Genomic DNA, 22,625 nt, shown 5'->3' with positions numbered 1-22,625 from the left:
ATCCGTTGGCCAGTTTTGTTCATATTGGTTCTCTTCAGATTCGGAATATCAGTTACCGCTGTTATTTGGTTCGTGAGATTGTGGATTTTCTTTTTCGTTGTATTTTAATAAATTTCAACAATAAAACGGGAAGTAGGTTTATATAATCAAACAAAACTAACTTGTTAGTTTATATTTTTTCTTATAAAAATATTAGTAATCGATTAAACTAAGCAAAGTTAGAATATGATTGGAATCCAGTGATGAACGTTAGAGATGCCCTATATAAAAATTCGTATTGTTCCTGAAATTGAAAAAAAAAAATAAACAAAAATACCAAACTAATGATGTAGGTAAGTGAAATGAAGGAAGAAGAAAAATAAAATTAGAATCGAAAAGAAACGAAGCGCTATGAAGTTTTAGGAAGCAGATTAATTTTTATTTCTCGATAATTTTTGAACTTTATATACTAAAATTTCAATAACTTAATACCAGGGGTGCCTCAAAAGTTCGGCATAACATACCGTTTACTTTCTAGTCCTTTCTATACATATAATGATAGTCTAGACCTGTATCAGGCTTCGTTTATCAGATATTTCGATAAATTTATTATTTTTGTCAAATTTTAGTGTATTATCATAAAAAAATAAGAATATTTTTTGTCTTAAAATGCAGTCTAAAAATTTATTGAATGTCTTAGGTTGCTGCAGCTTAACGCCCTCGAGAAGCTGTTGAATTAGAGTGTTTGAGGCTGGTTCTTGGGTCCATGTTTTAGCAATAAATTACCCCCAAGGAAGTGAATTCGTAACTATTTTTATCGCCGAGGTAGCGTTTCCAGGCTGCTGCAGCTTAACACTGCCAAGGGGTTGTCAAGTTAGGATTCTGGAGGTGGTTTTGGAGATCCGGGACCAATGCTATCTTTTAGCAATTAATTAGGAAAAAATTATTCGAAAGAGAGCGTACGTACCTCTGATGTTATAAACTGTTTTCTACTATGGCGAATTGTTCTAACAGCTAAACAAACATCACAAGATTGTTCGAGTTTCATTTTTTCTCTTAAAAATGACATTGCGATGTAGAGTCCACAAGCCCTTGCTCCGTCACTGAAAATTTAAATATATTATTTTTTACAAAAATAATTCCTAAAATTTAAAAAAAAGTTGTGTTAAAAGTCAAATTCAGTTGATTATTTCCCATGAAAAAATTTTGTTGTAGTTGACTCATATTAATAATAATATTAGGTGACTCATGTGAGACATAAAGATTTCTAAATACATCAAATTTCAAAATATCTAAACAAATATTCGAAGAATTAAATTCTTTTTCATATTTTTTCATAAAGGAAAGCTGTCTCAGTTTCCAGAACAAAGTGGTGTATAAAAATTATATCCAGTACCATATGAAACAATTTATTTAAGTTGTTTCAAATTCATAAACCAGAATAAGACTTCAGGAAGCCGAATCAACAAGTTGGATGCGGAGCAGACCCAAAAAGAACAGGAAGATACTATTAGACAAGCTGGTTACCACCTGGATCAACAATGTAACATACCTGGAGCAAGGAATGAAATATTAAGGACTTTCCTAGTGGACAAAACTAGGAAGGCAAGAGAGTGACTGTTGGAAACGATCCAAGCTGGATATTAAGAGCTCTACATCTCCACGGCTATTCCTATCTCTATTATTATGGATGCTTTTACAGTAAAGAGATACAATACCAAGGGTCATCCTAGTTCAGTTAAACATCATCCTAAAGAAAGCAGCAACACCTAGGACTCGCCAGATCTACAGAGACCAAAAGAAAATAACAGAAATCATGGAGGAAAACTACTTCAAAAAGTCTAAATTTACAGTCAACTATAACCTTTCTTTAATTCTCATATGATTTTCAAACATATTTTATTTGGAAATATTCGAATCACTTCTCTTTGAAGACTTCAGGAAGCCGGATCAACAACGTGAAAGATCTGTATGAACGCGGAAAAGACTCACATGGCGTTCTTCAAATATAACAGTAAGATACCTAAGACAACCTGGATACCAAGGGAGAAAAAATTTATTTAAGCTGTTTCAAATTCATAAACCAGAATAAGACTTCAGGAATTCGAATCAACAACTTGGATGCGGAGCAGACCCAAAAAGAACAGGAAGATACTATGTATTAGACAAGCTGGTTACCACCTGGATCTACAATGTAACATACCAGGAGCAGGGACTTAAATACCAAGAACGTACCTTGTGGACAAGATGAGGAAGACAAGAGAGTTACTGGTAGGAAAATATCCAAGCTATTAAGAGCTCCACATCTCCACGGCGATCCCTATGTCCATTATTATGTATGCTTTTACAGTATAGAGATATACTTCAAAGGGCCATTCAAATTCTGCTTAATATTATCCTAAGGTAAGCAGTGAACACTTAGGACCTAAAAGATCTACAGAAACTAGAAGAAAATAACAAAAAGAAGTCACTAGAAGAACATTTCAAAAGCGCTAGGAACCTCAACATCCAGCTGAGGGAGGCTACGTAACGTAAATCGGCAGGATCTCCAGAAAGGACAACTTTAGCTAGTAGATACACCCTTCAACATCGTTTTTCTTTTAATCAATCCGTGAGAATTTTTAGGTTAAATAACAGAGGAAACTGACGAAGGGTGCGTAGATGTAAGAAGCTCCTCCATCGTTTTTTGTGGATCGATTTGGACTAGGTACTATTTACATTTTTGTTAAAAAGTATTTATGAATTTCTATCGTGTTATACATTTTATTATAAACCAAGGAAAGTGTCAACTTACTAGCATGTAACAATAACATTCTCGGATAATCTAGACAGTGCATCACCGGCATCCATATAAGTCAAAAACTCTTCAATACTATTCGGTAATAAATCTTGTGGCTTCCAATTATCCATAGCCAATATATTGACGATCAAACTATTTGTCTAAACAAAATTATCAAATAACAAGAAAATATGGCAACAGCGCGATCATATAAGTATTTTTTAACTTTTTAAAACTTCTATTTAATAATATTTAAAGATCTTGATATAGAATGTCCTCAATAACCTTTGTATGTACATTCCATAAAAATACTCACTGTGGATTGCGAAGCTAATATTTCCACTGTTACTATTCTATAAAAATCGAGTCTTTGAGTTTTCTTGTGTATAACCTTTATAAAATCAACAGGATCTAGTTCCTCGTCTTTTTCCGGCCAAATTTTACATACCGTCTGAAATAGATGAAACATTAAAACTTACTGCTCCAAAGTTTCCCAATGGATACAAATAATCAATAATATAGCTTTTGTACTGAACGCTACACCATCAGGTCCTTCGAGACGGATTTCAATTTACAACCTTATAGTAGTTGCTAACAGCATTAGAAACATTAAGTGGAACACAAAAAATTTTACTGTTTTCAAATGTAAAGGAAAAACAAGTTAATGAAAACTGCTCAAATTGAAGAAATCTTGTATTTAATTGCTCAACTATATCTATTTTCCAGTCCAAATTTACTTACTTTACTCTCGAGTAACTACTAATTATGTTTAAAGATCATATGTAGGGAAAATGCTCGAATGAACAAGTAATTTCAAGTATTTGAGTAGATATACCATATCTGTTCTGGAAAGGAAGTACGTCATAAGTGATGGGAGGTGTCCGCCATCTTAAATGTCGTCTATCTTATCGACATCCGTCCATCATCTTGAATTTCATATGTCACTGACGTATTATATGTTTTGTGTTCGCATGACATTAAAAATGGTGGACGGATGTGACAGACGACATACGAAATTCTAGATGGCGGGCATCTTCCACCAACGTACGTCTTTTCCAGATCATATATCTATTTAAATCGATAGATTTTATAGTTACTGCTTAGCAATTCTACTCACCTTGTCTTTTAAATTTATGGTATTAAGAGATATTATGACGGTACATGATTTTTCCCAAACCATTCTCCAGAAATCACCTATGGTATTAGGCATCGGCTGTTGAGTAGCTATAAACCTTCCCCGGTGTCTGAACCCATCAACCGAAACGGCATTTATGTACGAAGAGGTATCATCCTGGTAAGGATATCTTGTAATGTGTATACGATATTCTTCTGAAAATTCTCTCTCTTAAAGCTCATAATCGATAAAACAACTCGGCAACTATTTTTTTTTTGTGTTAAAACGATATTAATGTTGCAAACAATTCCGGTCCTAAATGCATGTGATCATTGATTCCTTTTACTGCTTTCCTTTTACTACGTTAACAATTAAAATTAACTTACCTGGTACAATATCACTGAACCTATTCTTTTCCGGATAAATCGGAGCAACTTCTTCACCTTCCAACATGGTTTCCATTGCGGAATCTTGCCATTGAGTTTCAAGTATATATTTCATTTGCGTTTTAGCACCATTATTACTTAAAGTACTTTCTATAATTGTTCGCATGTCATCGTTACAAGGTATGGCAGTACGCATACCAAAAAGGCAATCGAGAACCACCAAATGAGCCAGCTTGTATTGTTCGATGTTATCTACCAGATTCGCTCTTTGATTCCGCAGATTTTCTAAATGAGCTAAAACATCGATGGAACCTTCACCTGCGGCCATTCGTAAACAGATGTCGCTCAAAATAATTGTACCTGTTCTACCCACACCAGCACTGTAAAAATAATTTGTTTTTTGTAATTAAATTAAATGAGTCCCGATAAATTGAAGTTCTGGGAGTCTGCAGACGAACTCTGCCTGTCGAGTAGGTCTTCAACAATGCACCGGGAAATCACAGAAAACTGAGAAGGATTCAAATAAAACAGAAACTGTAGCTAGTGAAAAACCTCAGTTAATGAAAATACACTTACCTGGGATATTTCACTGACTACTTGAAAAATGACTTAAAAAAATTATGGCCCATGCCCTAAACCGAAAAGAACTAGTGAAATAAATGAAGATATCAAGGAGAAAAGACCTGTAGGTGTGGAATAGAATGATGAAGAATGGTGAAGATAAAGTTTCGGAAGCTGTAGAACGTTGTAAAACCTCAAATCAAAGACAAGAAGATTCGCAAACTCCATGGAACTTCTAATTTTGATACAATGAGGTTGAATTTAATATTTTAATGAAGTATAACGAATAAAAGCATGCACATCAAAAGTAAGAAAAAACGAAATGAAACCTACGAAGTGAAAAAGTCCTTGAATGTTTTTTGCTCAAGATTTGTCATCAACAAATATACCTTTAAGTCTATTAAGAAATATGTGTTGTGTTGGGTTCTCATCATCTTGCCTTTTAACCAGTTCATATTTTCCTGAAAGGTTTTATAAGCGTCTAAGTTTAAAGAGGCATTTCCTCATTGTCGTCCCTCTTTTATATTGCTTCCATTATTGTTCTGAGATTACCAGTTTCTATTTTCATTCAAATGTAGTTATTCATTCATCATTGGTATGAGTGTTGGGATCTTGTTGTCTTCGATTTGAGGTTTTACAACGTTCTACAGCTTCCGAAACTTGATCTTCAGCATTTTTCATCATTCTATTATACACCTACAGGTCTTTTCTCCTTGATATCTTCATTTATTTCACTAGAGCTTCTCTTAGCTCTTCGCAGCCTTCATCTCCCCTGGTTCCTATTCGCTGACTTGGTTAAGCAGTTTCATATCCGCCATTTTCTGCTTATCACAACTTAGTTTGTCCATTCTTGATATATTCCATTGTTGTAAGTTTGGTTTCCATTTTCTCTTCAGTTAATGGGTGAGCAACAATTTATTCAAGACAATTTTTAAGTTATCAGTGAAATATCCCAAGTAAGTGTCTTCCCATTACCTGAGGTTTTCGGTAGCTACAGATTTCTTTTATATCGCTTCCATATTCATCATTGGTGTGAGTGTTGGAATCAAATGGAGTTTGAGAATCTTCTTGTCTTTGATTTGAGGTTTTACAACGTTCTACAGCTTCCAAAACTTGATCTTCAGCATTGTTCATCACTCTATTCTACACCTACAGGTTTCTTTTCTTTGATATCTTCATTTATTTTTCTAGAGCTCCTCCTAGCTCTTTGCTGTCTTCATCTTCCTCTGGTTTCCATTCGATGACTTTATTATAGATTTGATTTTCATGTTGGTTGGTTTAGAGGATGGGCCACAATTTATTCAACTCATTTTTCAAGTGAAATATCCCAGGTAAGTGTCTTATTATTAGCTGAGGTTTTTCACTAGCTACACTTTCTGTTTTGTGAAATCTTCTCATTTTTCGGTGATTTCCTGGTGCATTGTTGAAGACCTACTCGACAGGTAGACGTGGTTCAAGAACACCAAGCTCGCCTGCAGACGCCTAGAACTCATCCTTTTGGTGATATGAAAGCCTGAGGAATCAACTACCAAGGCGCGAACCCAGCACTACAACCTTCAGCAGTTCAAGATCAATATCCACAAGCATCTCCACACTCTGACAACAATGCATCTAGTTGAGAACGTTTACATGACAAAGTAATAAGTTTACAGCAAAAAGTAGCACAAAGAGATACAATAAAAGAATAGAAGTGAAGATAGGATTATTGGGATAATCCAGTAGATCTGCTTCCAGTATAGACACCTCAAGCTGATGTACCAAGATTATGTTAGAAGAGGAAACACCTATCATTTACTGAATGTAAGATACTACAGGATTCGAAACAAAAAGACTGACTCAAAGCTGATGACTTTATTATACAGGGAGGATCTATTATTCTCAGAGACATTCCTTGGAAACTGAGTGAAAGAGGGATCTCACAGGTTTCAGTGAATCGACATCCTCTCAAGCTTACATGCTTAAAACTAAACAGAACTTACCTGCAGTGGATTAGTATGGGAGATTTTGTACCGTATGGTATTTTCAATATTTTCTGCAAGAAAGGTACCAAACTTTGAGAGTACAATGGTATTCCATGATCAGGCCAAGTAGTGTAGTGCAACTGAGTTATCTTCATACAAAAAAAAAATAACATGAATAATTCTACCATTGCTATGAGCAATGGAAGTAAATTGCGTCCAGATCAGCTAAGAGCACAGAGTTGATATGAAAGACATAGAGAGTGGAATTGGAATATTGGAAGATAGAGAAAGAGCATTGATTTACCTCTCTCTATCTCCCTATACTCGCTTTTAAAATAAATTCTTCTCCTTTGCCGTTTCCATCACTCGAAACTTCGAGGTTATGGAGATCCAATCAAAATTTAATAAAGGGAAATGGAGAGTGGTATACCGATGTTCTTTCTCTGTCTAACATCAGTTCAGGTCATCTCAGGTGCTCTCTATTTTCAACTACTGATTGATACCAGTTAGACTTAACACAGATTTAATTTGAAACGTGTATTTTCTAGAACAAATTTTGGTTTTAGCAAAACATGAATATTTCGTAAACGATAAAACTGAAAAAAAATTGTTTTTATATATGATCATTTTGTGTATTGTGTCTTCATTAATTCAATAAAGGAATCTACAGCTTTTTGTTCTGCATTTTCCAATTCAGGAATAATAGTTACGTACAGAGTGTGTCAAAAAATTACTAGAACAACTGATGCAGTATAAGTGAGTTCCGCGTCGTGAAAAAATTTCATAATGAGGCAGATTTTATTTATTACAACATTCAAAATTTTGTAGTAAGTTGAATTACAAAGGGCATAAAATAATAGTAAGTAGAAAATAATGAGAATAGTAAAAGTATTTAAACCGGCGTGATTGTGTGGAAATAAATTAGTGAATAGTGCATCTACAAAATAAATAAGATAATAGTGCACGTTAAGTGAAGTAAATAAATCTATGTACCATACTATTACATTACCATTACAAATCAAAATATTCTGAAAATAATACATATCAAATTTTTAACTTTTATACTGGGTGTGTAGATATTTTAATCAAATCGTTCTATTATAAAATCGTTGTTGACAGCTTGTTTATTGCATACCTTCGTTACCCTAACTTAAGGTTTGTTTGTTTCATACTCTCATCTAGATGGTTCGCAACATATTTACCTGTCTTTCTTCGCCATTATTGGAAACGGTGAATGTTCTTATGTCAAAATTGGCAAAAACAGTTGAAGATAAATAGTAGACGGTTATATCGCCGTATTTTTTATTTTCGTTAATATCGGGCCAGTACTTCTCAACTTTTTTCTAAAAATGAAAAAAATAAAGTTACCTACGAACATAACCTATACCAATGATATAGGTTATGTTCGTTTTGAAGGCTTTATGATTAATTCCCATAAACCTGCGACATAAGAAAGCTCTAAAAGAAAAAAAAGTCTAACGGGATCAAATCGTAGTCTATATCCTCAATATTTTGTCATAGAGGTCAATATTCTCGTGCAGAATGTACCGCCTTTGTATTAAAACAATTTTGGTGTCCATACTATCCTATTAAGAAGGTATATTAATACAGAACTAACAGTAATTCTGAGCTTAGATAAGGGCCAGTTTCTAACTGCTCCAGAGCACACTCAGCGACTCAAATTTGATTCTGAAACGAGCGAATCGCTTGGAACAGAACATCCATTTAAATAAATCAATTTCATAATTTCAACTTGTTGTTGAGCGCGATAATCCCCCGTGGTGTTTTAGTGAAACATAATAAATAAATGACAGCCGATTTGACAGTTGTAGCTTCAACAATATCACCACTGTCAACTGTCAAAGTTTGATAATCACTAATAGGAAACTAACTTAGTAATGTCATTGCATAAAAAAATTTCTAAATTGATTTTTATTGGCATATAATTTTATCTTATTAATTTATCTATCATTATTCGAAAATATCAATATTTAATAGAAATATGTAGTGTTACCTTTCCATTTTCATAAATATTAGCCAACATAACGATATATTTCACATTTGTCTGCCAAATCATCAACCAAAAGTCATTTAAAGTGTTCGACTTTGGTCCTTGCGTTGCTATATAGGTCTTTGGTTTCTTGTAGCCCTAAATTTACAATCAATTAGATCAAATCAGACGATTTTGTGGAAACAAATTAACAAATAATGAAATAGATGAAAATATTACGAGAGGCATATATTAAATATTCTATACAAGCACATTGCTGCTGGAGTTTTGAGATATGGCAACGCTGATGTGTATATATCAAATATTATATTATCATCACCAGGATATCTTGATATCTTCATTTATTTCTCTAGAGCCTCTTCTAGCTCTTTGCTGCCTTCATCTTCCTCGATGACTTTATTATAGGTTTGATTTCCATGTTTCCTTTTATATTGCTTCCATGTTCATCATTGGTATGAGTGTTGGGATCAAATGGAGTTTGAGAATCTTCTTGTCTTCGATTATTTGAGGTTTTACAATGTTTTACATCTTCCGACACTTGATCTTTAGCATTCTTCATCATTCTATTCTACATCTACAGGTCGTCTCTCCTTGATATCTTCATTTATTTCTCTAGAGCCTCTTCTAGCTCTTTGCTGCCTTCATCTTCCTCGAAGACTTTATTATATGTTAGGTTTCCATGTTTCACTAGAAACTATCCTTGATTTTTTCTCACGAAGACGACAAATAGATTGATAGATTTGTATGTCAACTCTGATATTATCATCACCAGGATATGATTCTATTATGTTATCTACAATATAGTTAACTTGTGAAAGGGAATCAAAGAAACCACTTGTTTTAATGGTTTTTCAAAAGGTAATAGATATTTCACATATCTGTGAAAGAGTTTGAGTTTTGGAATTCGTAATTTATAAATAGATCAATATTATGTAATACTTCTTCATAAAAGACATTACGAGGAATAGAATTTTGCAAAAAATGAAGAGAGCAATCTCAAGTTTTATAAAGGTAAGGCGCTGCTTCGATTGAATATCAATCTACTCTCAAATTTCACAAGCTTTCTCAGAGCGGAAAAGCCTGAGAACTGACAATATTATAGCGATACCAAAAGGCATTACATTTTTATTCGTGAATGTACTCAGAACGTTTGGTGTCGTTTACAAATCCTTGAAATGCATCTTGGTCAAAAAAATTGAATCAAATCGCGAACATTTTCATGCGATGATGTTCTATGGCTTTCGAGGTAGGTTAAACCAACAACAATATGCCGATCAACTCGCTTCGTCTTTTGGTGATGAAGCACCATCTCGAGCACCAGCATTTATTTGCCAGAAGTGTACGAATGAAAGGAAAACCAATCGCAGAAGTCGAATCATTACGACATTACGAGCTCTCACATAAAAATTGTAACAAAAACGTTATTGAATGATGATCATCCACCGTACAGTCCTTGTTTGGCACTCAATGATTTCTTCTTATTCCCGCAGATCAAAAATAAATTATGAGGTTGAGTTTTCTTTATACTTGATGTGTTCAAATCACATGTTTTGGAGGTAGCTCAATCGAAATGCAAAAGTTTATTGATTTTAATGGAGAATATTTTGAAAAATAATAAAGCCATATCCAATTATTAATATTTGTTTTCAAAACTTCAGTTGCAACTCGCGTTAATAGAATTAAAAAACAAAATATTATTATATCAATTTTTGTACGCCGTTGGTGTCTGCCTGATAAGCGTTTCGTTGAACAAATTATCGTCTTCAGTCTCTGAAGAGGATAACTTGGTTATCGAAACGCGCGCCAAACAGTGTAATGGTAATAATAAATTTTGGGGTAATCACCATTAAATCCAAAAGAAAATCATAAAGTTTAATGTAATAAATGTAATTTTCAATGCCAATAAATTTTGTTTCACTTTTGGAAAACCCTATATTATAATAATACTTACATCGATGTAATTTGCGTTTATATAGTCGGATTCCTCACTATTAGGTGGTCGTTTCAACTTAACACGTGTATGATCATCTGAAAATGATTATTAATAATTTATACAGGATGTAACAATCTTATAATGAAATTTGAAAGATTATTTCAATTAGAATCAAAAGATGTTAGTAACTAAAATAATAGATGTCTTTAAGGTACATATTTTGAAATTATTCTAAACTATACAGAATGTTACATGACGTATGGACATGTTTAGGTGTAAACTTACCAAAATAAATGCTTTCTTACTTATTATACGTTGAAGAAAACAGATTTTCTTAACAAAATTCGATAAAATTGTAATTATTTTCTGTTTTGTATATAGGATGAAACGAAATTGGATTTTTTGTCTTTTTTTGTCTTTGAAACGGGACAACCTGTATTTTTTTTATAACATAAATATAATCTTCGATTATGTAACTTTAATTTTTGTGAAACATTTCCTAAACCCACAATTAATAAAAACAAGATATTTATCTCATTTTACAAAAAATTATTTTGACAACTGTCAATAGAAAAAGATGGTGAGTATATACTACAACTGTCAATAGAAAAAGATGGTAAGTGTATGCTATAACTGTAATATAAAAAATTAGTACCTAAATATATGTTACATCTGTCAATAGAAAAGGATAGTACTTAAGTATATGTTACAACGGTCAATAAAAAAGGATAGTACCTAAGTATATGTTACAATTGTAAGTAGAAAAGGATGGTAAGTATGCCTTACAACTGTCAATAGAAAAGGATGGTAAGTATATGCTACAACTGTCAATAGAAAAGGATAGTATGTGCCGCAACTCTCAATAGAAAAGAATAGTAAGTAAATGATGCACTTGTCAATATAAAAAGTTAGTACTTAAGTGTACGTTACAACTGTCAATAGAAAAGGATGGTAAGTATATGTTACAACTGTCAATAGAGAAGGATAGTAAGTATGCCTTACAACTGTCAATAAAAAAGGATGGTAAGTATATGCTTCAACTGTCAATAGAAAAGGATAGTATGTGCTGCAACTCTCAATAGAAAAGAATAGTAAGTAAATGATATACTTATCAATATAAAAAGTTAGTACTTAAGTGTACGTTACAACTGTCAATAGAAAAGGATGGTAAGTATATGCTACAACTGTCACTAAAAAAGGATAGTATGTGCTGCAACTCTCAATAGAAAAGAATAGTAAGTAAATGATACACTTGTCAATATAAAAAGTTAGTACCTAAGTATACGTTACAACTGTCAATATAAAAGGATAGTACCTTAGTATATGTTACAATTGTCAATAGAAAAGGATAGTAAGTATGTCTTACAACTGTCAATAGAAAAGGATGGTAAGTATATGTTACAATTGTCAATAGAAAAGGATAGTAAGTATGCCTTACAACTGTCAATAGAAAAGGATAGGAAAATGGGTAAAATGTGATGTGTTCACTTAAGCTCACTATTAATGACGTCAGTGTAAAGATAAATTTGATGAACTGTACGTATGGAAACAATCTACTTACATGAAATTAAATTTTTGTAGCGATTTTTGTTTTTGTTTATGGGTGAAGAGCCTACTTCGTGTGGTTTGAGAAGTCCTTTAGGGAAAAGCTGAAAATAATATATCAGAATAGAAAATTTTACTAAAATGAACTTCTTTATACTATTTTCAATGCTGTGACATGAAAAAAATTTTCTCATACGAGTTATAGGCTTTTAAAGTTGCAAAATCAGCTCTCGCCCAATGTTTAACAATCCGTAACTTTTACAGGGACAACCTGTACAATCTTGATAACAATAATGAATTTTGCAATAGATTTCTTAACACAAAGGCACCCTTTGTTTAACTCGATAAAATTTATGGTTTAGAAGATAAATAGATTTTTAGATCGTTGTACATGTCAAGGAAAACGTTCGCCATAAAGAGACATTCTGAAGAAAATTATCATGAATTGTAATTATTTATTGAAAATACTCAAATATATGAATATATAATCAGATATACTGTTGAACATCGTTTTTCTTACATAAGGAAAAAATTGAAATGTATAAAAATTTAGTTTAGTTAGCCTACAACTTATCAAATAAAAACAGAGAAAGAACTATAATAAATGTTCGAAGTGGACGTCTTGTACCTCTACCCACGGAATCTACGGATGATATTTCCTTGAGCTTGGAAGAGCATTCCAAAGTTCCGCCTTATAAAGTCACAATGGAAATTTTTTTGCATGTCATCTGCTAGACACGAATTTTTTGCATCAAGTCCCGGAACACCCTGTAGAGTATCGTACATAAAATGTTAATCAAAATTGAGGCCTATTACAATAATGTAAATAAAACTTTCATGTTTCAAATTCAGTTTTAAAGTTAATTGAAAAAATAAATTTTAATTCGAAAAAATTATCAAATCAATTATTTTTTTAAAACCACACATTATTAAAATGGAATTTTTCGAGAAAATTTTAGTATAATTAGTCTTTAGGAATTATATAAATGATAGATGGTGATGTTGATAAAGTAAATTTGTTGATATAGGAACTAATAATTAGCTAAAAAATCCGCTATGGAATAAAGTCATTCATTGATTCTAACGTACAACGTGATTTAGATAAAATTATCTAAAAACTGTTATTAGGTATGGAATAATTGTAAAAAAGTAAAAGAACACAGTAATAACATATAGTGGGGACATTTAATGTATACAGTGAACTCAAAAATACTGATATAAAATTTAAACAAACACAGTAAGTTGTGTGGTAAAAATGTTCAAACGAATCACCTACCATATTTGCATTATTTATGATTGAATACGAAACCTCTGTAGCCAAATTTTCGAGGGTAAAAAAATCTAAATGATGCAGATCTGGTTAACTAAGAATCTCTAGTCCGGATCCAATTGTTTCAATCTAACAATCGTGTCAATAGTAAATTGTCAATACAAAAATTGCCTCAATTTTGGAATACCCTGCACAAATTTTATTAAAAAAAATTACTCACGTAATGTTGTCTTTCTAATTCCCCGTTTTCTATGGATTCTTTAACATAGTTTTCGAAGTCGATTATCCGAATTTTTCTAGAATGCTTCGTAGTGAGAACCTGAGAGCATACGTGGAAATTATTTTCAGAATTTTAAGTCCACAACTAGAGGGAGTAGTTGAAAATTGAAAAAGTAAATTTCTTAGAGAAATTCTGCGCGTTAGATATTGCAATTTCTGTTCCCAAATTTAAATAGAAGCATAAGATTTAATTGTATTAATAATAAATAAAATATATCGGAAACCTACCGGTAGTACATTACTAGGTTTCGGTCTCACGATATTTACTTTCTGTCTTCTCATTGACTGCTTCTGTGTAAGTGCTATTTGATCGTCTCGCTTCTCTAAAAATAAATATTTCATTTCATTCATTTCGCTAAACAGTTTTGGTAACGTACTGACATCTATGACAAGGGTTTTGAGACATATATTGCTGATAGCGAAGAGTATCCCAACACGTAGCACTGAATATTGGAACCAACTGGTATACTGTTGAATGACATATCTTCTACAGAAGACAACCCAGAAGAATCAGAAGTTTTTAGCTTGGAGAATACGCCATACGCCTCCAAGTCGACGACACAAAAACATGGTTGTTAATTTGGTATGGTATGGTCTTGTGGTGGAGTACAAAAAAGTCCTACACAAACTGGTGACGACAGCTCGATTGGGTACCAAATAACTTGGATAAAGAGGACAACGGTTCGTTCAACAAACTATAATCAGCGAACAGAGGACACAGAATCAATCCTTGGTATAGTCAAATGTATACCTCAGCCTTGAGGGACACATCTTCTACCTGTCTTACGATTCAATTGATTCACTAAAGCCTGCTAAAGTATCACTGACAACCCTCTAGTGCATAGGAGAGGAAAAAACTGCAGATTGAGTCATTGGTAAGGATTTTGGTGTGTGGTGGGATACCACGGTCTATGTACGCAACGGTTCTTGACCGTCTACCGTCTACTATACTAGTGTAAGTGCAATAATTAGATGTCACATTGATCAGCTGTCCACTAACAAGCCACCAATCAAAGGGAAAACAAAGGAGGAAGATTAAATCCTAACAGATGATCGAAGGACACATACAGGTTATTATACTGGACAATCAAACAAGGAACATGTATAAGGTTCTTAATATTGCCATCGAGACAGCTGAACACCTGCTTTGCAAAAATGCTTTTAGAAAAGGACTGCGACACTTTTACTGGTTTTAAAAGCGAAGTAATCAACGTAGCATCCAGGAAAGTGATGACGTTTATTGAAACCTTGCTGCTGGAATACTAAACAGTTTGAGGCTGCACAATAGATCTCAAATGTGATTGCAAGGTATGCATAGCTTCACCGTTCCTTCCCTAATGGTATTTTTGTAAAAGTGATAACACTGTAGCTCGTAGTTGGGCCCGTGGTAGTAGTAGCCACTCCAAGATAACTATTCAGTTTTAGCATACTTGTAACGAACGATCGCAACTATTCGACATTTCCTGGTGCTCGACAACCACTGACGTTTTTATTCCAACCCTTATTTTATTCTTAATTTACTCATACTATTCCGTTTTTTTTTTCGATAACCAAATGGGAATATAGAATAAAGACAAAGTCGTCATGAATCAATATTGTTAACACCCATACCCCATCGAGGTCGATAGAAAATTTTGAGGTGAAGTTAAGCACGATAATATCAAACAAACCTCGTTAATATAGTATCATTTAAACATTTTGTATTATAATTTGTAAGATTTTGTACGAGGATAATTTCTTTTCAAGAATAAATCTTCTAAAACAAAGAGTATGTCAGTACTATAAAAAACAATTCTAAGAATTTTAAGTGTGTCATACTACTGACAATGGAAAATGATAGTAAGTATATGCTACAACTTTCAATAGAAAAAGATAGTAGTATGTGCTACAACTGTCAATAGAAAAGGATAGTATGTGCTACAACTGTCAATAGAGAATGATAGTTAGTAGACAACTGTCGATAGAAAAGAATAGTAAGTAGTGCTGCAACTGTCATTAGAAAAGGATAATAAGTATTTGCTGTAACGGTCAATGGAAAAGGATAGTAAATATTTGCTACAACTGTCATTGGAAAGGGATAGTACTTAGATATATATTACAACTGTCAATAGAAAAGGATAGAATATAAACATTTTGTGTTGACTATGGGTGACGTCAGAGGAAAGATCAATTTGAACGACTGTATTTAGTTATACCAAAAATATAAAATAAAAATTGTTATTATTGTACTTGTAGTGAATAATGTGAGAAATTGTCTTACTTACTTTGTGGTTTACTAAGTTTCGGAAGATTAGTTTGTGGCTTTCTGAAATACCTTAAAAAAATCAAATTACAACTCAAATGTTAATAGTTTGAATTATATATATAAATATTTATATTTAGAACTTTATTTCTTATTTCTTAGACCTTTTGATATATTCATGCATCTAAATGTTTTTGATTTTATGTCTTCTGTTTCGAAATTATTTTTTTTAATTCTTGAAAAATTGAAGTTTCGACTTAACTTCAGTCTTTATCAATATATGATATTTTGATAAAGGACTGAAGTTGAATCGAAACGTCATTTTTCATAAATCTGTTTTAAAATTAGTTTTTTTTCCAATAATTCTTGAAAAAATTATAAAAATGGACGTTTCGACTTAACCTCAGTCTTTATCAAAATATTATATATTGATAAAGACTGAAGTTAAGTCGAAACGTCAATTTTTTATCAATTTTTCAAAAATTATCGAAAGAAAAATTAATTTTAAAACAGAAAAGACCTAAAATCTAGAACAATTAGAATTATTAATTATTAGAACTTACCATATTCCGAATACAATGAGAGGAACAACTAATAATAATAGTGCCCATAATTCATCGTTTCCTTTATTTATCATATCATTATTTCCTTTAAAAACCACATATTCTTGCGTGGTGGCTGATTTGGTATAGCCGTTACAAGTATTATACGAAAAAATAACAAGACTATAGTTTTTTCCCGGTTCCAATGGAGGATTTGTATAATCTCCATCACTACTGTTATTATTTCCAATAACACAATAGAAAGTACTCGTTATATTTTTTGCTTTACATCTCACGTTAGGATTTTTTGTTATATCTTCGTTTTCGTTTAGAATTTTTTCTTTATCAGTTGATAAAATTATATAAAGAAAATCGATGGTGTTGACGTCTCCATCAATTGAAATATTCACGCTTAACGTGGTGTTTGTAATATGTAACATTTTTTTAATTGAAGGGTAATTCGGTGGAGTATTGATTACAGCTTTCACATATTCACCCGGAGCGTAAATGTTGTGGGCTCTAATTTTAAAATCCAATTTTTGACAAGGTTTGAAATGTTTTTCAATCTAAAAAATAATAAATCTTACCTGGAGCAAACGTAATGGAACAAATAAATGACATAGGGCTTATTACTTACAAAAGGAAATTTTGTCAGAATCATCACTCAATAAGTCGCGTGACTAACTAAAAAAAAAACACATTTTTCTTCAAGAGCAAAATAATCATTCCAACGCTTCGCTAATTTCTCAATGGCGTGCTTGTATAAGGATTTGTCTTTTGCCTCAAAATAGACACCAATTTCAGCAATTGCTTCTTCATTTGAGCTGAATTGGTCACTGGGGGCCAGGTCTAGACTATACGGTAGATGAGGAAGCAATTCGAATTGGAATTAGTTCAATTTAACCATCGTCGCCATCGACTTGTGAATCGGTGCACTGTCTTGGTGAAACTGTTGGTTTTTCTTCGACATATAAGGCTGTTTGTCCTTTATTTTTACATTCAAACCATCCAATAACTCTATGTACTATTCGTTATTGATTGTCTCACCCTTTTGGTGATAGTCAATGGACAATAATCCATGCGCATCCCAAAATATTGAAGCCATAACCTTCCCAGCTGACTGTTTTGTCTTTGGACGTAGTTCACCGGCTGCAGGCCACTCAGATGATGATCTTTTTGATTCCGTAGTGAAGTGATGGATCCATGTTTCATCCATTGTTACATATCGACACAAAAAATCCGACTTAATAATTGTAAACACGTTCAAACACCTACTCTGAATTATCACGTTGTTGTTTTTGATCGACTATGAGTAAACGCGTAACCCATTTTGAAAAAAGCTATCTTATGGTCAAATGTTCATGCAAAATTTTAAACATACAGCCTTCTGATATCTATACGACCTCAGTTATCTCACGCAAGTTCAATTTACGATTAGATATAACCAATTTGTGGACTTTTTGATGATTGGATGACCAGAACGTTCACCATCATTGATGTCTGCACGACCACGTTTAATATCAGCAAACCAATAACAAATGATGGAGTAGAGTCCGGATAAAGTTACTACGATGATGGTCCAAGAAAAGACAGTGCAATAGGTCAAAGTGTAGAGGTAGTAAATTTATCAAGATCAACCATTGAGGTTATAAGAGTTGTTCTAATGGTGTCATGTGATACAAAGGGAGATTTGTGTCAAAATTTTTTGTAACATTTACCTTGTAAGTATATGTCAAATTGTACTTATATACTCGTTTATTCATCGGATCATAAGACGATTCTTGAATATCGAAGCTTGTCAGTCTCCCATTTGTATTGTTCGGATGGTACATCGTTAAATACAAATTATCGTCTTTCCAATAGTAAGTAATATTATAAGGAGAACTAGGTCCTAAAAATGAAGGAACACAATAGAAAAAAAGAAAATCCTCAAGCTTAACGATATTAGAACCAGACTGGGACAATATAATGATTGCTAAGTACTTTTTATATTTCGATTTACTTTCACAGGTGGCTTTGTAATTGATTCGAAGTTTGTCTACAAAATTTTCGACTCAAAAAAGAATTTTCAGTTATGTTAATTTAAGGAGGAGGCAGTACTAGATGCAAAAGAAAAAGGATGCAGTACTACACATATTATGAACAAAGAATTCAGGAAAGGACATTGGTGGAACGCAAGAGTCAAAGGAACAGTTGAGAAAAAATAAAGAAATACAAAAACAAATAACGGAAATGAAGAAAATAATGAAATGAAAAAAGATCGTGGACTGAGTTTGCCTTAGGACGAAATGCCAAGAAAGGTTAGCTCTAAGAAAACATTTTACTCAAAATCAAGCTGTAGAAGCAAATGGGATCATAACACCATACAAGACATGAATAGAAATGCCAACAAATAGTATACGGATAACTCCAATACAGTAATGGAAAAGTTGGGGGAGAAAATTGGAGAATATCTATAAGGAAATGTGAAATTCAAGGAAATTGGTTAACCCAGATGGACAAAGAAACAGAAAACATGTAAAAAAGGAAGAGATAACAGAAGCGATGAAAAATATTCAAGCAGGAAACATTGCATAGCAGTGAGGGTGCAGAAAATAGAAAATTACTTTAAGCTAGACTGCCTAAGAACTAAAATAAATGGAAGATCTAGATTAAGGTTGGTTAGGAAGGAAGGAAACACCCAAAGGAATACAAATAATTAACAGAAAACTTAAAAAAGCTTCTGATAAGATAGACATATAGAGGACCTTAAAAAGCAAAAGAGTAAATGATACATCGATAAACAATATCAACGATTACAAGTAAAACTATAAAAATAAAACACGAAATGTCAAAACTATTCAGGACAACGTGGGGAGTGTGACAGAGATGTATACTAAGCCTACTGCTTTTTCATCAGAAAAATCAGTATCATCAGTATCAGAAATGATCTATGCAGATGATTTGGTACTAATCGCAAAAGACGAAAAATAATGTTATATCACCTATAAATTAATGTTAAATCTCACATTGTCAATTTTGTAACTTAATAATTATATAATAAAGAATATCAGTATATTCCAAAAATCAGACATCGTGAAAAAGTAATTAGAAAAAGTGACAATAGTTTGGAAATGTTGGCGGAAAAAATTGTTAGAGTGAGCTACCAAAAGTAAATGAAAATTTGAAACGTAGAATTACAAAAATAGTGAGTTACTACAAGTAAATGAAAATTCGAAAGTGTGAATAGTGACCAGAAAATCAAACGGAGAGTAACAAAATACATTGAAAAGTCTAAGAACATCAACGACAATGACAAAAAATTAAATAAAATATACCTATATGGAAAAAATAGAACATATGAATAATTTCAGAAACCTAGGCTGAAAAATAATTTATGAATTAAGGATAAAATAAAGGAGAAAACAGAGAAACCAGGAAACAATATTGGAAAAATAAAAATGACCTTCCTGGCAAAAAGAGTGATACCGAAAAGATAAAAGCACAAATTATTAAAAGAGTAGTCACTTTTGAGGGCAGAAACAAAGCACAACACAAAATCAAAACATTAGGATATAGAGCATGAAGATAAGATATTTATAGAGGAATGAATATGAGGCGAAATTTTGGACAGGTCTATAAATACAGAAAAAATCTAAAATCAAAACGATATTAAAATAGAAGAAGTGCAACTAAGTTAGTTTAAATACGAGAAAAGAAGATAAATCGGTTGAAGGGAGTTTAGAAAGTAAGAACAAGAAAATGGAAAACTAAAACAAACATGGTATGATGAAGTTAAAAAGAATGAGAAAGGAATGGAATAAGACAGAAAGTAATGAATACAAAAGAATGGAGGAGTGATTCTACTCCACTTCACACACGCCTTACACTCGCAAAGGTAGTAAGGCTTAGGATTAAGTTATTAAGTACCTCGTAAAGCAATCGCTTAAATTTCCGTATGTTTGATGTATAATATCAAAAGGTTAGGAGAGTAAATTAACTTCCAAAGAAAACAAAAAAGAAACTATATTTTTTTAATATAATTTCGATATCGTTTGAAATGCGTATTGTATCAACGAAATCGATATGAAATCTTCAAAAAAATATATTGAAATTGAAAAAAAAAGCAGGGAGTATATCCTGTGGAATTGAAAGTAGAGTAAAAATATGAATATTTACTAGGTTTATTTAAATTTTTATACGGATAAATAAGTACTTACCTTCAGTTTCCATAACAAAAGAAATCCCTAGGAAATTTCCATATTCTGTACCCTTATTTTTTGCTTTTACCTATAATGAACGTAATCATGTTCAAATAATGACATTTTAAATTTTTCTAATTTATCTCACCTTCACATAATATGTGCCTCCTTTATAAAAACGATTCCAAATGGTAGCGCAATGGTATTCCTTCCATAATTCACATTGTACGGGTTCGACTGTTTCGGAGACTTCATTGTACGTAATCCAATATCCTCCCAATATACCAGTCGGTGGATAAGGTGGTTTCCATTTTATAGAAACTTTACTCTTGTAATAATGGTATTCTTTTGAATATAACATCAAATCTGATACCTGATGCGGCTCTGAAACATAATTAAAGGTTATATCTGTTATAATTTTCCAATATAGCATCGTTCCGCATCAATATACTGCTGCCAACGAGCTCTCCAATCTTCGTACATATCCAGGACTGCCTGGCTGGAATGACGTTCAGCTCCTGCATCATGGACTCTTGGAACGCCTCCACCAAGCCGTGGTACTTTCCCTTAGGCGTTAATTCTATTTTCTGGAATAGAAATAAGTCTGGGATTATCCTGGTAGATCAGTTGGTCCCTTACTCCTTTCAAAACACTCGCTGCAATAACTTCGTGTACACTGTCTTCATGGCCAAGTTTTAAGTCACGATCCCAAAACTTTGGATTTGAGATACACCCAATTTATCAGCAATTATTCTAATATTATGGCAACAGCTCACCGTAAACCTGCATAATCATGTCGTTTCCAACAAAATTAGGTCCCATATCGCTGCTCCAGTAAACGCTTCAAATTTTTTATGCTTTTTTAGAAAATTATTTGAGCGTCGCAATATATGTTGCTCAATATCTTCCTTGAAATTTATAAATATAAGATTATGGATGTTTATCACAAAATTATTTGAGTGACACCGATTTAGCCTGATCCAAAGCTAGATATAGATGATTTAGAACAAACGGTTATTGGAAATGTTAAAGCATAAAATACCTTGTGCGTTAAGGATAGACCGATTCTTATGATAAATGCACAAATTACAAGAGAAAAGCTTCTAAAGCAAACACAGACATTTCAATCAAACGTCCCAATGTTCATTACTGTTGAAAATATGAATTTGTGGATTTTTTTTCACAAAACCATTCGAGTGATACCGATTTAGCCTGATGAAAAGCTGATACATTATTCATTATATGCATATAAAATAATAATAAAAGCAAACATTTGTTTTTACATCTGTTGGAAACCTACAATAATGAAGCAAACATTTATTTGTTTTCCTCTTAAAAATTTTTTCAGTCTCGAATTTTTGAAAGTTTCGATGTAAAAAACATTAAATAACCAATAAATTTAAGTGCATATCCAAAATTGCAAAAGTACTCACTATCTGGTAAAGTCTGGAAAGTTTTGGTGTCGCGATATATCCAATAACTACCATTTGTTCTTGACACTGAAAACTTTACTGTGTAATTAGCGAAAGGGTGAAGACGTACATTCTCGTTATTCACAAATACGTAACCCTTCTCATATTTTTCAATATATTCTTGGTAAATAAAATTCAGTTCTGTACACAATAAATCAGTGCAATTGAAACCGAATTTTAAATAAACCGGTCCTGATAAATTAGAGCAGGGCAAATCATCTAAATATAATAGGGGTCCAGATTGTCCTAATTCTATTCTAGTTATGTTGATTTTTTCGACTTCTGATAAATCTATAACAAAAATATGCAATTACACAGATAATCTATTGGATAAAAAAATTCGAAATCGACGAATTTGTGATATTCCATA

General features: G+C 32.5%; 1 protein-coding gene across 1 annotated transcript in view; it reads right to left on the bottom strand.

The window, feature by feature from the left end:
- Positions 1–157: 157 nt before the first annotated feature.
- The window catches only part of LOC130893947 (receptor-type tyrosine-protein phosphatase delta-like), a 41,843-nt gene continuing 19,375 nt past the window's right edge, over positions 158–22,625 (bottom strand). Inside the window, exons 17-35 of the mRNA XM_057800408.1 lie at positions 22,217–22,546; positions 20,932–21,167; positions 20,802–20,871; positions 18,321–18,493; positions 16,624–17,168; positions 16,083–16,132; positions 14,047–14,141; positions 13,760–13,858; positions 12,286–12,373; positions 10,743–10,819; positions 8,795–8,929; positions 7,983–8,123; positions 6,799–6,929; positions 4,259–4,638; positions 3,876–4,087; positions 3,075–3,209; positions 2,774–2,919; positions 947–1,082; positions 158–283 (exon numbers count right to left, since the gene is read on the bottom strand). Coding sequence (XP_057656391.1) covers positions 209–283; positions 947–1,082; positions 2,774–2,919; positions 3,075–3,209; positions 3,876–4,087; positions 4,259–4,638; positions 6,799–6,929; positions 7,983–8,123; positions 8,795–8,929; positions 10,743–10,819; positions 12,286–12,373; positions 13,760–13,858; positions 14,047–14,141; positions 16,083–16,132; positions 16,624–17,168; positions 18,321–18,493; positions 20,802–20,871; positions 20,932–21,167; positions 22,217–22,546 — 3,254 coding nt within the window. The 3' untranslated portion in view covers positions 158–208. The remainder of the gene's footprint in view (positions 284–946; positions 1,083–2,773; positions 2,920–3,074; positions 3,210–3,875; positions 4,088–4,258; positions 4,639–6,798; positions 6,930–7,982; positions 8,124–8,794; positions 8,930–10,742; positions 10,820–12,285; positions 12,374–13,759; positions 13,859–14,046; positions 14,142–16,082; positions 16,133–16,623; positions 17,169–18,320; positions 18,494–20,801; positions 20,872–20,931; positions 21,168–22,216; positions 22,547–22,625) is intronic.

Source organism: Diorhabda carinulata, chromosome 5 (genome assembly GCF_026250575.1).
Source record: "Diorhabda carinulata isolate Delta chromosome 5, icDioCari1.1, whole genome shotgun sequence".
NCBI lineage: Eukaryota > Metazoa > Arthropoda > Insecta > Coleoptera > Chrysomelidae > Diorhabda > Diorhabda carinulata.
This window is presented reverse-complemented; position numbering and strand designations above follow the sequence as displayed.